We start from the raw sequence: 17,628 nt of genomic DNA, 5'->3' as shown, positions 1-17,628 counted from the left end.
TCTCGGCTGCTTACTCGTCTGCGCATGCGTCACCGGAAGGTGACGTCAGCCACCTCAGATTATTGCTTTTCGCACGCCTCGTTAGACGTGTTGTTTGCCAGCTCAACTTGTATCCTACGGGATTATATTTTTGAAGCATTAATAAAGACTGACTTTGTGTGTATTTTGTTTTGTACCTCTCTGAGAAGTGTAGGTATTATCTTTCACTTTCTTTTTGTCATTCAGTAGTTCTGTGTAGTGATGTCGCTTACGTTTATACACGGTCCGTCATCACACTTTCACTTCGCCATTAAAACACTTTGCCGTATTTGATACGTGCCGTTGTGTTTCATTTGGTACAGGCTTATATACTATACCATATAATAGTGGTATATTTATTGTGCCTGTATTATGGTCTCGTGAAACTTTCAGTTATTTTGAGACTTTTGTTCTCAACTTTGCTGTTATATTCATTACTTTTGTATGTGCGTTTACTGGGTTTTCTGCTTTATTGCAGATCTATGTACAGCGCCAGTTGTATACATTGTCGGGTGGGAAGTCTCGTAAAGACCCTCATCCCGATGTTTGAAATGTACTACTCAATGTACCCTGGCCATAAATGTGCCAGCTGCGCTTGTGCTATCACCCAAGAGTTTCTCCGTTTATCTACAGGTTGTTAAGAAGCTTCTGGGACAACAGAGACGGAAGAGTATGTCTACTACTGACACCCGATCTTGACGACCACTACGCCTCACGCCAAGTGTTGCGGCGTCAACTGTGTCAACGAAAGCGCCTGTCACCAGCATTCAGATTATGTCTTACGCCGCTTATGTCGCTGGGTGTTACAGCGTTTGCCGCCGCCGGCGCTTACGCCTCGGTGCTTGCAGCCGCCGGGCGCTTGGATTGACGGCGCCTGGCGCCGGCGCTGGCACTCCTCACCTCCTCCACTGTTGCCGATGTCATCTCCACAACGACCGATGGGCCAGCAGTTTGCGCCATTATCAGACACCCCAGCCAGTGTTCCCAGGGCAGGCGCTTTATGCGTACTAACCACAAACGGGTTTCCAATGCCTCAGGCGCCTATGATGCAAACGCCATACCGGCCACCAGCAGTTTGATGTATCCACGCCAGCACTCTCTTGACTTTACTATCAGGTCAAGCCGTACATCAGTGCCTATGCCGCTTATGCCACCAGCTACATCGGCGCCTTCTCCCTCCTACGGCGCCTCCAGCCGCCTTTGCACCTTTGCCACCTCCGGACGATTTCGGCGCCTCTGCCTCCTCCATCGGTGCCTATCCTGTCAACTTTGTCTGCTCCAGTGCCTACGCCAACGCCTCCCGCTAAGGCCCACGCCTTCGGCAGGCGAACATAGGTCGAGACCTCGTAGTAAAGCGTCTTCTGCTAAGGCCGCCTGCACGTAGCCGCTCCCCCTTGCCGCTTTGTTCTTCTGTCCTCTGAGAGGGACTTTGCCCCAGACTATGAGGGGAAGACACGGGCTCTAATCACCTTGGCTTTGATCACGGTTTGACTGGATTGCTGATCGTTTAATAGCCTCAGTCCCTTCACCAGGCCCTGATGTTGCAAAGTCACTTACTATTTGGGACTCGCCTTCCTTAATGTTACCAGCACATGAGGCGGTCAGAGAGATCTCTCTACCCTTGATGAAGATTTGGCAAGGGATGTCTCTCAACCCAACTATTAAAGCCTAGAGTACGTCGTGGATGACTATCCTATTCATGGCTTGGACTTTGCCCAGACAGTGACTAAGGTGGATGAGGAAATGAAACGTGTGACAGGTTCTTCCTCTGTGTCCTCCTATAAAGTTCAGGATACAAGGGTCGCGGCTTTGGACTTAGAGCTTAAGCGTATGCTCCGCCCTATATCGGCATTGGCGTCAGCGACTGATGCCATCACTCAGGATCTTAAGGAAATAAATCCGGATCGACTGGATCATCTTACAACTATGATGCTATGGCAGGGTAAAGTGATCACTGACCTGCGTGAACACCTTAGGTCGGCGCTGCCAACGCATGCACTTAGGTCGGCAAGGCTTCCTCTCCTTTCTTCATGGGATTCGAATTTCAGCGGAAATTATTCCACCAACCCTGGTCCTCGTCGTCACTGTTTAACGATGCCATTCATGAGGTTTATCGGCAGGTGTGTGATTTTGCCAAAGGGGAGACTGCCTTGAAAGCGTTTCAAAAGGGACAACGTCCTGCCTCCACGCCATCCAACACCTACCAGCCTCGGGCGACCGCCTGTTCGACGTGCCAGAAACTCAGCGGCCTTTGTGGCAGGGGACAGGGTGCCAAGCCTAGATCAGACAGGGGTGGATATCAACGTCGCGTGCTCCGCCAGGGCGACGGGCGTAGGGAGCAAGTGAAGTGAGGGACACGCCGCGACTGGACACTCCCACCTCCAGTCGTCCCAGTTTATCCTACACCGTAGGTGAGAGAATAGGGATCTTTTGGGAAAATTGGTACATCCTAGAGGATCCATACGCCACCGATATATTGAGGCAGGGGTTTCGCTCCCTCCTCTCCGATCCACCTCTGACAATGTTCCCGGCCCGCACAATCACTCTCAGGTTCAACACAACCTCCTAGGTGAGAACATAGCGATTTTGTTGGAGAAAAGAGCCATCGAACTCCTCCCGTATCCCATCATAACACCAGGGTTTTATTCTCCAATATTCTTAGTGCCAAAGAAAGGGTCCGCTGAAAATGAGGATGATTCACAATCTGTCCTATTTCAACGAGACTTTTCCTGGAACGTCCCTCCGCACTTCCGAATGACGCCCCTCGAATACCTCAAATCTATGGTATCGCCAACGACTTCCTCATCAGCCTGGACCTACAGGATGCATACCTCCATGTTCCAATACGCCCCAGTGACAGGAAGTACCTGCGCTTTATTTTCAACAATCAACATTTCCAATGGGCTGTCCTCCCATTTGGAATTTCAACGGCCCGTGGTTGTTCACACGTATCACAACTCCTATTTTCCGGTATCTGCATTTGAGGGGCATCAATTTCGGACCCGCATTACCTGGACGATTGCCTTATGCACCTGTTAGACCGTCTACTTCTTATACAACAACGGGATTTCACCTTCGTCTGTTGGGCGCCAACTAGGGTGGCTGGTAAACTTGGACAAATCGGAGCTTGTCCCGACTCACACTCTGGACGTTCATCGGAGGCCATTTCCAGAGCGGACAAGAACCTAGTTCAGATTCCCTGGACAGGTGGGACAAGATTCAGTCTCTGATTCCACGCGGCGCTCCCAACCTCTGTCCCTCAGAGAGTGGCAGTCACTTCTGGGATTGTTGGCGCCGGCGCAGGATCTTACCAGCAGAGGGCGTCTTCAACTTCGTCCTCTGCAGCGTTTTCTTCAACCATACATTCGCCGGGCAGACGTTCATCAACGGTTTTGCCTTCCACCTCAGTTACATCGCTATCTTCTTTGGTGGACTCGCCCATTGAACGCCTTAGGAGGAGTCTCTTTGACAGAGCAGCCTCCGGATTGCCAACTGTTCGCGGGCGCCTCCCTGCAGGGTTAGGGCGCCACTTACACGACCAGACAGCCTCCGGCCTGTGGTCGGGTCAACACGCCAACTGGCATATAAACAGTCTGGAGTTGGAGGCCGTGATCCTCGCTATTCATCATTGGGCACATCGACTACGAGGAACTTGTCTTCTAGTGGCTACAGACAACACCACGGTCGTATGGTACATCTGAAGGCAAGGGTCTCGACACACTCACAGCTTCTCCTCGATCAGACCTTTTCGCTCTTTCAACTGGTCGACGATCTCCACATTCTGTTGAGAGTTCGGCATATTCGAGGTGCCGCAATATACTAGCAGACGCCTCTCGAGACCCGACAGAGTTGCTCCCACGGAGTGGATGCTACACAAGGAGGCCTTCACTCTCTTAAGTCACGCACTGGGTTCTCCAAACATAGATCTGTTTGCCACCAGCCAAAACCATCAACTGCCAGTGTATGTGTCCCAGTCCCAGATCCAGCGGCTTGGGCGGTGGATGCTCTCAGCCTATCATGGGAGGGACTTCACGCCAGATATGGGTTCCCCGCCACCAGTTCTATTACCCAAAGTTCTCGCAAAAGTCAAGGAGACAACTTGCTTACGACTAATTTTGGTCGCTACTTGGTGGCCAGCCAGGAACTGGTTTCCCGCTCTACAAAGTCTAGTGGTAGGAGATCCCTTCCCTCTACCCACGTGGAGGAGCGCTTCGCTTCGCACCCTCACAGCCGTCTTCCGTGATCCGCTCCAGACCGATTCAATCTGCACGCGATGGACCATTTGCAGAAAGCACTGAGTGCTAAGGGTTTTCGGCTAGAGCAGCCAAAGCCATTGCGGCGGCGCACAGAACTTCTACTAGACATTTGTATGGCGACAAGTGGCAGTCGCTTGAACGCTTTTGTGTTACCAAGAAGCAGGATCCGCTGACTGTGTCTCCTCAGTTCATAGCAGATTTCTTACTTTATCTCCCAACGCCCAGGCGCCTGAAGGGAGGCACCATTGCCACGTATTTGGCGGCAATTAGCTCTGTTTTTAGCGATTCCCACTGACAGAAGGATTTCCAAAATCCCAGAATTACAGGCCATGCTTCGCTCATTCCGACTTGAAGACCAGAAGTTGAAGTTTCGATCGCCGGGCATGGAATCTCAACACTGTTTTAGACCATCTCCGGTGTGCACCTTATGAACCTCTTGATAATGCTTCCCTCGCTGATTTATCCAGGAAGACGGCATTTCTGTTGTCATTAGCGACTGCGGCTAGAGTGAGTGAGGTTCACGCCTTGACGGACTAGGATCAAGTTTGAACGCCGTCATTATACGCCATGGTTCTGTGCACTTAGGTCTGTGTTGGGATTTCATCGCTAAAACCAACTACCAGGTCAACCTGATCGCCAGTTTTCCATCCCGCCATTATCATCTATTGTTGGCTCTGAAGACGATCGCGGAATTACTGTTATGTCCGATTCGTAAACTCAAAACTTACATTGATCGCACCCAAAGGCGCTCGTGGTACAAGGAAACGGTTATTTCTTCCACTGTCCCGGGCGCCGCAGTCAGATGTCAGCAAAAACACTATTGCCTTATGGTTAAGAACAACCATTCTTCAGGCGAGTAAAGCGCTGGCTGGGCTGGACCTCCTACGCCCCTCTCATCCCCACGAGATTCGAGCACTTGCTCGACTATGGCACTTCACAGTAATTGCACTGTGTCATCCATTATGCAAGGTTGTTTTGGCGGTCGGACACAGTGTTTGCCAGTCATTACTTAGCGGACATGGCTGTCAAGGACGTTAATGATGTCCATAGCTTCGGACCATTGGTGGTTGCTCAGCAACTCGCCATTCCCTCAAGAAAGTGACCCTCCTGCCTTGTGTTTCCTTCCACGGACCACCATGTAGGGGAATGAGTTGTTTTTCTTCACAAACAACTAGGTATGTCAGTTAAGGAGTTATCCTTGTTTTTCAAGTCCATGCTTTTGCTGCATTCCTTAAGCTTCGCCAGCTTTAAAATTAGTGGGTTCTTTTCATTTAAGACGCAGTCTTATTTGCGAATTACCGCTACCTGATCGTCACTCGCTAATTCGGCTCTCTGTTATAGGCGCGTTATCAACGCTTCCGAGCAACGGGATTTACGGATTGAGCTGGCTGCTATTACGTAGCGGTGCGATCCCTCAGATGACACGCCCACCTTCCAGCCTGTCGGATAAAGTGCAGGAAGTAAGTAGTGCAGGATTAGTTAAAAATTTAGTAAAATCTAAATATTTTTATATTTGTATACTTATCCTGCACTACTTATGATAAGGTCCCACCCTGTGCTATCAGCTACCTCCCCGCTTAGTTTTGCCATCTGTGGGATTTCTAAGCAATAATCTGAGGTGGCTGACGTCACCTTCCGGTGACGCATGCGCAGACGAGTAAGCAGCCGAGACCAGGAAGTGATTGCAGTTCTACGTCTTTTTGACATCGTCTGGCAAGCCACGCTTTTCGAGCCGTAAGCAATAAGTGCAGGAAGTAAGTAGTGCAGGATAAGTATACAAATATAAAAAATATTTAGATTTTTCTTGGATTTAAGCAGTTTTTATGCTTTCCCTATCATTTATTCTTCTCGCCACGCTTCCCTGGTTTGGGATATTATGTACAGGTATAGTTTGGCATGTCACCATACATTCTTCTCCATTTTGATGGTTGGAGGGTGGGGTATATGTCACAACAGATTAGCCAATCGACATGTAAGCTTAGGCTCTCTATTCCCCACCCAAGCCACGATTGACATCAGCAGTCAGGTGACTGGGTAAGTGTGTTTTTTCTATCACCACTTTGGTTGTAGATTTCACTTGAACACGGGTCTAGTTGTTGCCAGACAGAATGCCATTCCCAACTCACAATCTTATGCTTATATGTACCCCAAGGAGGACTTCTTCTGAAAAAGAATCGTACTAACCTGTAGAGGTTACTGATTCTTTGAAGAAAGTCCTCCTTGAGGTACGGCCACCCGCCTCCCCACATTCTGTTTGATACGTTCAGCATGAAAAGTGAGGTACGAGGTAGACAGTGAGAGTTACCTGCTGTTGGCTGTAGGGGGCCCTGAGGGGACCTGTAGGGGTGGTCTCACAAGACAAAAACGAGCTTTTTCTTTTGTAAATATTGTTATTATCCCCCGCTGCAACACGGAACGTCTGTACGTACGTCCCGATTGTTGTTAACGTGATATCTCATGTACTGTTGTACACAATGTCTTCAAATTTGGTGACAGCCTACACTGGGGGATTACGCAGAAAGCAGTCGATATTGGTGACCTTGACCGTATCTTCAAGGTCACCATGCCACTTTGACCACTTTTTAAACTTTTGTTAACGCGATATCTCATGAACTGTTGTACCCAATGTTTTCAATTATGTTGACAGCCTACATTGGGTGATTATACAGACACCAGTCATTCGAGTCATCTTTTATCTGACAAAAATATAAAAAGTAGTAAATATGTAAAAAGAGGCCCAGATAAGCTGCGCAACCGGGTAAAATACGCATAGAAAATTTCCAATTACGCATTGAAAAAATAATTGTTACGTACCATTTACGCATTTAAAATGTAAGATACGCAAAAAGTTTAAAACAAATGCGTGCAGAGTATATTTATAAAAATCGCTTGCGTAATGAAAAAGACGTCGATTGCTATCAAGTTGTACTGTTAGTATAGGACAAGTATTTTATTTTTGTCAGTATAGGATGAGTGATTTTTTATGAAATCATTTCCATTATATTTAGGTTTTGATTAGGTATGACATGAGGCAGAGCATACCTGCTTAGTAAACTTACTCAATGACGTAATACTTAGGTGAGTGAAATGACTGAAATACGCACATATTGGAAAGCAGTGGGTAACGGAAAATGAAATACCCACTCAACATTCATAATACCCACTCCAAAAAAATACAGTGGGTACAGTACCCACATGACCTAATTCTTATCTGGAGCTCTGATGTAAATATTTCGTTCTTCCTTATCGACGGGGAACATTGCCATATTAGTGGCAAACACTTGTTAAAATATTGTTACAACTGTTGTAGGAGTTTAAAATGGACATTTTAATGCTTATATGTACCCCAAGGAGGACTTTATTCAAAGAATCACTAACCTCTACAGGTTTGTACGAGTTTCTGTATTGATGGTTAGATTTTCCTCCTGTGCACCTCATGTACATGTACAAACACCTTGCCTTACATCAATGTATCCTCACCCGTGGGGTCCGGGTTAGAATGAACCTTCACTAACCCATGCTTATCGTAAGAGGCGACTAACGGGATCGGGTGGTCAGGCTCGCTGGCTTGGTTGGCACATGTCATCGGTTCCCATTTGCGCAGATCGATGCTCATGCTGTTGATCACTGGATTGTCTTGTCCAGACTCGATTATTTTACAGACCGCTGCCATATAGCTGGAATATTGCGTAAAATAAAACTCACTCACTCATTGTATCCTCCCATCTACCTACAGACAAGTAGTAAGCAGCAATTCACAAGATCAGTTGATCAGACTTTGACTTGGTTGAAGCCTGCAGTCCATGCTCATGATGTCAATCACTGGATTGTCTGGTTCAGACTCAAGCTTATTAACAATAATGGCCATGCTTGCTAAGAGAAATTCCCAGTCTGTGGCCCTTGTACCAGCTGAGTACAGTGAAATGACACACAAGTGTCTGAATCAGATGGGGATCGAGCTAATTAAGTGGTATGCTAGCTGAGCAGGGGACGGGGATGGTTGTCAGTCTCACATGTGTAGTCCTACCAGACAATCATGGCAACAATCACAGATGGTTGTAATCATGTCACTGATCAACGTCGCCATTCCAAGTACATGTCCATGTTGGTATTAGTCAAGGTGTGAATTACATCAGTCGACAGTTCATATACATATTTGCTTTTTGTTTTAAAGAACAAATAAACTTTTGTTTTTTGTACTCTTTTAACCATTACATATGAAAGACTTGTGGTTAGTCTTATGCGGAACACCAAATTCTACAGCACCCCTCACATGCATACCTCACATTACGTCACGGAGATGCGCCCCTCTTATTGGTTGAAATTTCATTCACGGGTGAGAATTGTGCACTGTTGTCAAAAAGGTCGATTTTAGTTAATTAAACGTCAAAATGAGTAGTTTTGATGACAGGGTTTCATTTATAACAATGCCAATAAATGATTTATATATTTGTACCCCCCTAGAGTATATGTGATCTTTAAGATAAGATATAAAAACTAAGGTACCTGACAACATGTTTCAACTGATTTATTGTGCCATAATGACAGTTCTACTGTATGTTATCAGCCCCCTGTTTCTGGGAGAGAATGACTTCTGCATCTGTCTTCGTGAGTCCTTCCCTCAGCTGAAGACAAAGAAAGCTACGCAGAGTCGAGTGGTGTAAGATCAGGCGTCTCATGGGCAAACCCCGGAGGTGAGTTGGTCAGATGTCCGAAGGTTTGCCAGGGATTTATCTGGACCTGCTCACAGGCTGATATTTATCCCCAAGCATGCAATGAATGTCAGTAAAATTTCTCACGCTGGAGTTAAACAGAACCTATTTTTGTTGAAGAGTTATTACTTCTGATGTGGCTTCGTGGAGTTGACTTGTATTTCACTGACCAGGAAGGGGCTTTAATACTGGGTTTAATAAATTGTTTCTTTGATTGCAGTGACAAATACACATTAAGAAGTATATGTAAAAAATGTCTGTTTCTAGGATTCCGAACTATTTGATGTAAAAGACATTCTGCTAAAAATAAGATTAAGCAAAGTTCTTATTGTCATAGATCAAATTGTGAAAGGAATATTCCAGATTAAAAGTTGAATGTGACTGATTTCTTTGATATGTTGTCATGCACGTAGTATTCAATGTTGTCAAGTAACTGAAGGCATATAGATTCATACTGAGCTAAAGAAACCTAAGTACAGAGTTCAATGAATTGTATCCTGCTTTTATACTGACAAATGCAGCATTAAACCAACTCAGTCACCTGATGTGATGTTCCCTGACAGGTGTTCTCCAGCGTTCTTCAGAGAAGAGAGAGCAGCCCTGGCTGAACGGAGAGAAAAGATTCGACTTCTGCAGCAGAGGAAGCTGAATGAATTTAGCAGCCTCAAAGATCTTCCCGATGAAATACCTCTACATCTAGTCATAGGAACCAAAGTCACAGGTTTGTCTCTCAAAAGCTGGACTAAATTTCCTGATAAATTAGTTTATAAAAACTTTATCTGCTTGTTTCCTGTTGGGATTCCCGTTCAGGATATGTCCCTGTAGACCTGTAGCAAGAGCTGAGTAAACAACTTTGGGTTGTCATAGCTTGTGAGCTGGTGGTTAGATGATGACTTTGATTTAATTCCCCTTTGGTACAATGTATGAAGTCCATTTCTAGTGTCCCTGGTCGTGTGTTGTAGAAATATTCCCTGGGGCGACCTAAAACCAAGCTCACTCAGATGTTTGTAACTGTGCTTATATATTCTGTGTTCTGACATGATAGTTGTGGAATGTTGCTGACTGGATTTAAACAGATTAATAATGAACTGTTTGAGATATGGGTTCGATCAATAGTTAGAAGTAGTCGATGAGAAGAATTATAAAGGATTATCTATAGATGTAAAAATTGTGTCAACAATATCTCGACATATGCCTATCTCGCTTCTAAATTAGGTTCAGAACACTGTTTTCATTATAAATCGATGCATAAACGTAGCACCACATACCTGAGACATGAAATATGTTGATTATTTGTTTTTATTTTCACATTTTTGCTCGAAGTTACTTCTCCAATATTTATGGGTGAACGAGATTTAAGTAATGGTTATCAGTCACTATCACAGGATGGTTAAAGCTCTTTGGATGAAAGGAAGGTGTGTAGACAGATTGTTGATGGAGTTGTTTGATTGTGTGTCCAGCTCGACTCCGGAAGCCCCAGGATGGCCTGTTCACGGGGACAGTGGAGGCTTTGGACACAGTGGACAGCACATATAGAATCACGTTTGACCGACCTGGTCTCGAGACACAATCAATACCAGACTTTGAAGTCTTAGTAAGTTACACACCATTCAGTGTATTGATACATATGTCAGTTTGCATGTTATAAATGATAACTATTGATCATGTTATTGTAGCAACTGATGACAGATGGCTGTGTGATAGTTAGTGGTGTTCCGATTAATTGAAATAATCGAAGATCGGTCTCAGTGACCCAACGACCAAGCAATCGATCACATTTTCTCATAATCGAACACAAACGATTTTGGAACTACTGTTTTTAGTGTTCGAAATATTTGACGATGGAACATATCTTAGAAGTTGTCAGGGCCTGAAAACGTGTTTAATTCTCAGAAAACTCACTTCACTTACTGAAAAGTCATGACTGAATATTTCTTGAAGACTCCAGGAAGTTTATGTTCATGATATATTAGTCATCACTTTAAAGATGCAAGTTGCATCATGTTATACTTATCTGCAATAACAACCTGAATAGGAAAATCTGAAAAATGACGCTAACCAATGTTTTTCGATGATTGTTTGCAATTGTGACATTTCAACCAATTCCCAACACTAGTGATAGTGGACTCATGGACTGGAGGTTGTTTTTTTAATTAAAGAATGAGAATATCCTTGTAACAGTTAAATATTAATGGGGTTGTTAAATTTTTATAACATAGGAGTACTGCAAAACTACCCTTGATCAAGATTTTCTGTATGTGCGTATAATACAAGTCAATCATGGTCAGTTGTTTGAATGTCCGTCACGTTACGTGCAGGGGATTGGGAAACGGCCTCCACCAGTTCTGTTGTCACATGTGAAGTAGTGACAGTTTATGAAATGATCTTCCAGAGTAACGAAGAAGCTGAAACAATACCCATCACAGCGTTTCAGCAAAAACATCGGCCCCGACATTCGATGTTTTCTCCGCCAAGGTTCGTCCCAGGACTTGGCTCCCCTGGGCAGCAGCTGGTGAGTTGTCACTGACCACAACATTACTCCAACTCCTCATCGTATCTTTGATTGAAAGCTCTTCAAGTAATTATTGAAATAGTGTTGGAATCCTGCGGAAACTGAATGTTTCGAGTTTAAACTATGGTAATAATGAAATCAGAGGGACCGCTAATGTTAGTTTGTTATAACAGTAGTTTGTTACACATGTCAGTTCATTATATAAGTGTTCGTTAAATGCATTTCAGCTAATGTATAAGCAAGTGTCAGGAACAAAAAAACACAACAGTTCATTATATCTGTCAGTTCAGCATCTTCATTCTAGAAACTGTCCCAGACCAGAAACTACCAGGGCCCCGTTTCACAAAGCTCTCGTAAGCCTGAGATCTGGTTTCTTTTCTCGTAGCATTCGTACCACCTATACTGTAACATAGGAGGTACAAATGCTATGAGAAAAGTTACAAGATCTTAGGCTTACGAGAGCTTTGTGAAAAGGGGCCCTGGATGATCAAACCTGCCATGTGCATGTATACAACAAGGGGGGATAACTCTAGTCCTAGTAGAAAGACATTCAGAAAATCTCCATTTACTACAGTTGATTACTGTTCAAATCCAGACACAACCACACTGAATACACTTTTTCTTAATTTGCTGATAATACAAACATATTCATAACCAATTCTACTGCCTCAGTATTACTTACACACAAGGCAAGCTCAAATTTTGTTTAGAATATTTAGGAGACTACATATGTCCTGTTACAGAATGATGATCCTTTGCTGAGTGGCTCACCGTTCAAGGGGCGGTTGATGAGTTTGGATGGAGGAACATATGGCGGGTTTCCTATCAAATTTTTAGTTTTAGTGGTAAGTAGACACATCTCACTTTTGAAAATAACAATTCCTGTGTGTGTACACAGGGGAGATAACTCCCCAAAGGAACCCATCGTGTCCTAAAGAGGTCCATTTTGGTGGTCAAGCTCGCTGACTTGGTTAACACATGTCATCGTATCCCAATTGTGTGGATTGATTCTCATGCTGTTGATCACTGGATTGTCTAGTCCAGACTTGATTCTTTACAGACCGCTGCCATATAGCTGGAATATTGCTGAGTGTGGCGTTAAACAACAAACAAACAGACTTTATCAAGCAGGACTAGCTACAAAATGGGATGAAAAGTGAAATAACAAATTTCTAATGCTGACTGTACAGCTATAACATTGGTATGATTTTACTACACTGTTGACTGTACCTGCCACAAACAGATAGGTCTCATTTATGTTTCTTCATGTAATATTAGCTGGTTGACAGACAGGTCGTTTCAGTATCTGCAGTGCCTGATCTGACTCTCCATGTGTTGTGTTTCAGACACGGTTGTCAAAAATTCTGATGATTAAAAAAGACTGGATAAGACAGTTACAGGATATGAACACACAAGCTGAAAAACTGGTAAGTCATTTTCGAAAGAGCTTGTTTCATGTTGAGAATCAGAAACACTTCTGTTGATTCTTAACTGCATCTCCTAACATTTTACAGCATGAGAATATATGAAGAAAGGTCACCTGAGAGTAGTTTCAGGCTTACTTTTTCAGTTATACCTTTCAGGCGCGTAGCAAGCCAATTTCTTCGTGTAAGCCCGATAGGTTGCAAAGCTTTATATTTAGATAGTATTGAGGGCTAGCCCAACCTTTTAGCAACAATCATGTGTAAGCCCGGGCTTTTTTATAATGGTAGCTACGCCCCTGCCTTTACATCCTGACAAATGAAGTTGATTAAAATATGTGAATCATTCCATTTAATTTATTTTTGTCCCCCGCCACAACGTGGAACCGGGGACTATGTATTCAGCAGCGTCTGTACGTACGTCCCGATTCTTGTTAACGCGTTATCTCATGAACTGTTGGAGGATAACACAAACACCAGTCGATTTGGGTGACCTTGACGTTATGTTCAAGGTCACTATGTCACTTTGACCACTTTTCAAACTTATGTAAACACGCTATCTCATAAAATGTTGCACCCAAGTTTAGCCTCCTAGCTGAAGAATATATTGCCATTTCTTACTAATTTGATGTCAGGAATTAACATAATGGGTATCCGGGGAGGGTAGGGTAGGGTGATAGGGGGTGGGGTACCCGGGTGGAAAATGTGGACCTGTCCCAGCCCTAATACAGACTGATACTGACAGTGGATATGTGCATCTGCATCTATACATTCACATCTACTATATTCCTGAAATATCTTCAGAGTTAGGAGAAGATTCTAAGAAGTAACCATGACTAAAAACTGCATCACACAAAAGGTAATCTTCTATGTGACCAAAAGATAAACACTAGTAAACATGTTATATTTCATTCTTCTTTAGTGGTGGGGGACATTGCCATGTTTGTCTTTTTAACGTTTCATGTTGAATTTCATGAAAATGTCTCTGAATGGCAAGGGATGATGTCAAACTAATTCGTTCCTTTTATGAAAACAATTTTTATGTTTATTCAAATGTTCACATGCATCATGGGCTAGGATTACACCTTGACCTCTGCCCCAGCCCCAGCCCGACTGGGTACAGACTCCCTAACTCATGTAAGATGCTGTGTATTTCAGAAGTCATACCAGCAGCCAATCACGGTGGAGTTCCAGCGGAAGTACGCCAACATCGTGTTGGAGCTAGAGAAACTCAACAAAGACCTGACGGAGTACCTGGTGGGAGTGCAGCAGTTCTGTCAGGAGGTATGAATTGTTACTCACAGTATAAGACGTTTTCTTCAATAATATTGGTGAAAATGTACTTGAATTAGTTAAGTTTAGAGGAATTTACAACAACCTTTTCAATGTCTGATCCAGCTTGTCCCTGGATCTGGGTCGATGCCTATTGACCAACCATCCGAGATACGGAAGAAGAGTGAAGAGGAAGCACAAGCCATGGTCAGCAGGATTTGCCAGGTCAGTGGGAGGCTAGCCAGCATTCACTTGTGTATAGCTGTCTGTAGCCAGATACAGGTAGTACAGATGCAGTGTCATCTCATACATGCACCTCATTGTAAGCAAGCATACCAAGATTTTCTGGGCATTTGGTCCTGCTGTACACTGAAGCACTTGTATCACGTGTATATCCTCAAGCATGTGACTGCTTGCTTACAAGTAAATGGTAGCCAGTTCGATGAGTGGGTACTTGTGGTGCAGTGTGACTGGAGTACTAATCTTAGTGCTTTGAGCATGATTTGGAATGATTGGTTGGTTGGTTTGTTGTTTAACGCCACACTTAGCAATAATCCAGCTATATGGCCACAGTCTGTAAATAATCAAATCTGGACCAGACAGTCCAGTGATCAACAGCATGAGCATCAGTCTATATACAGATTAGTGTTGGGATTGGGATACAGTGACATGTGTCAACCAAGTCAGCGGTTAGCCTGACCACCCAATCCATGTTAGTTGCCTTTTGCAAATGACAAGCATGGGTTACTGAAGCATGACTAGTATGTACATATTCACACATTGAATACTGATGAAATAGCTACCATTATGGGTATGAAAGCTGATTGTTGCCATGGCTGTTGAGCACCATTCTATTGTCTATTGTTGATACTATTCACCTTCTTTGCATGATGAGTGTCAATGTATTTCCAGGATTGTAATCAGACATCTGCGGTATGTTTCTCACTAGTGACGTGTTATTTCCTGTTCCCCAGATTCATTGTCATAAGAGCAATTTCAAAGCAAATGTTTGCGGCCATTAATCTGCCTTGTCTGCCACAATCAGTTAAAACAAATTTGACCTTGACATCTTTCCTCGACAAAAGCCCTGGCTTATTTACAGTAAGGAAAGAAAATCTGTTGTTACATTCGACAGTTTCATGTACATGTCATAGATTAACGCCACACTCAGCAATATTACAGCTGTATGGCGATGGTCTGTAAATAATTGAGTCTGGGAACTCAATTGAGGGAATCATGAATCAATGTCTAACATATTATCTGTGGTCCCCCAACAACATGTGTTTGAGATAGCTCTTATAGTTAAGCCTGCTGAAAAGGTTTTTCATGTCTGTTATGCAAATATTTGTCATGTTCTGTTGATATTCTACAGTTTTATGCAAGGTTGTGTTTACTGTTTCATATTTGTCTGTTACTGTTATTTACAGTTCCAGGATTGACTATCATGATGATTTTGAGAGTAAAATGTCAGACATTTGAACTTAATTTGAAAAACATGTCTCAAATCAGTGTTTCAAATCGCTCACTACAGATAACATAATAATCCTTTCTACATTTGTCTTTAATCATATTTGATAATCTAAAGATAATAAAAACAATTCTTGGACAACATAACATTATGTTTTCAGAGTATGTTCCACAATAAAAAGACGGCCAAGAATGAGAGGATACTGAGTTTGGTGGCCAACCTGACGGCCCTCATGTTACAAGTCAGGGTGAGTATCCAGAGAAACAATGTCTTCTTTGCTGGAGTCTCTAGCTATTGAGTCAAGGAATTGGTGAATGAGTTTAGTTTTACTCCTCTTTTAGCAATATTCCTGCAATATGATAGGCAGGGGACACCTGAAATGGGCTCCTCACACATTGTACCCACGTGGGAATCAAACCTTGGGTCTTCCTCTGTCTTTAGCGTGAAGGGCGAACACTGTTTACCCCTAGGCTACCCCCACGCCCTTTGAGTCAATCAAACACTTGGAGGGATGCAATGTCCTCTGTCCTTCATCGTATGCATGCAGGATGTGCCAGAATGTTTTTGAGTTCTTTGCGACCACCTCTGTGGTGTAGTGGTTAGAGCGTCCGCCCGGAGAGCAGAAGGTCGCGGGTTCGATCCCCGACCGCGTCATACCAAAAGACGTTAAAATATGGTACTTGTTGGTCCCTGCCTGGCGCTTGGCATTAATGGGTACAACAAGGACTGGTCGGCTCGGAGTCAGTATAATGTGTCTGAGTGGGGTATTCATGCTTCACTGCGGCATGGTATCTCAGTGGGTTTGCACTATAAAACCAGCTTAAGTCTGGGCTAGTACAAGCAGCCGCATATACACATACACACGCATGCACGTCGTCATATGAGCGAAATATTCTCAAGCACGACGTTTAAACCCAATTTCACCTCACCTGAGTTCTTTGCCTAGACAGCCATGGAAATTCACAGATTTTTTGAAGACTAGTCCAGAGGGCTAGTCCTGCTCAAACTATTAGTAATGTTTACTATTTCGGTTTTATCCAGTTCAATTTGTGACAAAACTTAAGTATTGAAAAATTGCTCAGAATTATTGCTCTATAATTCTACTCCTGGTCAACACACACGTTCTCACTCACTCACGGACTCACTCTTGAAGGCTGTCTGATCACTGGCAGATCTTGTTACACGCAAAGTGTCAATAAGAAAGGCAACACATAGTGAGAATCTGTTTTAAATATTCAAGAATGTGGATTAATTATCAACATTTTGTTATTCATATATAGATTACATAATCCTGATATGGCTGAAATACTTCAAATGTGACTTAGATAAACTCACTCATATTTATTGATTATCAATATTTTGTTCTCATTTTTAAATTTGACATGAATGAAAAATGCATGTCTGTGTGTGTTAGTCAGCTTCATACAGATTACGAGAGAGTAGGGGGAGATAATAAGATTGAAAAGTGGTTCTCATATCAAGAAATTTGTTTGTTTGAATTATTCCAGATTAGCAGGGTTTTACTGTACACAGATGCCTTGAACTGTCTGTTTCATAAACTATATAAAAACGTTAAAGCCTCCCAACTAATGTTTTAGAAATGTTGCAAATCTGATAATTATCTGGCTTTATCTATTCCTTGCAGACATTCTCTGAGAATGATTTCAACTCATTTGAGTTCAAATCTCTTCAAGACAGCTTACAGGATATCAAGGTTACATTGGACGGAAATAACATCAAGTAAGCTATGGTATTACGATTGTGGACATTTAGAGAATGACCTCCGAATAGGAGGAACCATGGATTCTGTGGCATCAAGTTTTTAATCATTATGGTATGAAAGGCCATGATTGTCTTTTAACATCCATCAAACTTGGAATGACTGATCATAATTGTTAGTCCATTTGATAATCAATGTTTATCTCCAAATGTAGCTGTCATTCACCTAAGCAGTAGCTATTAGCTTGTC

At 43.3% G+C, this 17,628-nt stretch overlaps 1 protein-coding gene across 1 annotated transcript in view; it reads left to right on the top strand.

Annotated features, from left to right (window-relative positions):
• Positions 1 to 17,628, top strand: part of LOC124264568 (protein lin-9 homolog) — a 31,928-nt gene that overhangs the window by 11,513 nt on the left and 2,787 nt on the right. The window contains 12 exon segments of the mRNA XM_046699318.1: positions 8,842 to 8,911; positions 8,913 to 8,968; positions 9,550 to 9,707; positions 10,447 to 10,580; positions 11,379 to 11,498; positions 12,242 to 12,343; positions 12,845 to 12,925; positions 14,078 to 14,203; positions 14,318 to 14,416; positions 15,104 to 15,124; positions 15,820 to 15,906; positions 17,305 to 17,399. Of these exon segments, the coding sequence (XP_046555274.1) occupies positions 8,842 to 8,911; positions 8,913 to 8,968; positions 9,550 to 9,707; positions 10,447 to 10,580; positions 11,379 to 11,498; positions 12,242 to 12,343; positions 12,845 to 12,925; positions 14,078 to 14,203; positions 14,318 to 14,416; positions 15,104 to 15,124; positions 15,820 to 15,906; positions 17,305 to 17,399 (1,149 nt within the window).

Source organism: Haliotis rubra, unplaced genomic scaffold, assembly GCF_003918875.1.
Source record: "Haliotis rubra isolate DU_JTF1 unplaced genomic scaffold, ASM391887v1 Scf93, whole genome shotgun sequence".
Lineage (NCBI taxonomy): Eukaryota > Metazoa > Mollusca > Gastropoda > Lepetellida > Haliotidae > Haliotis > Haliotis rubra.
This window is presented reverse-complemented; position numbering and strand designations above follow the sequence as displayed.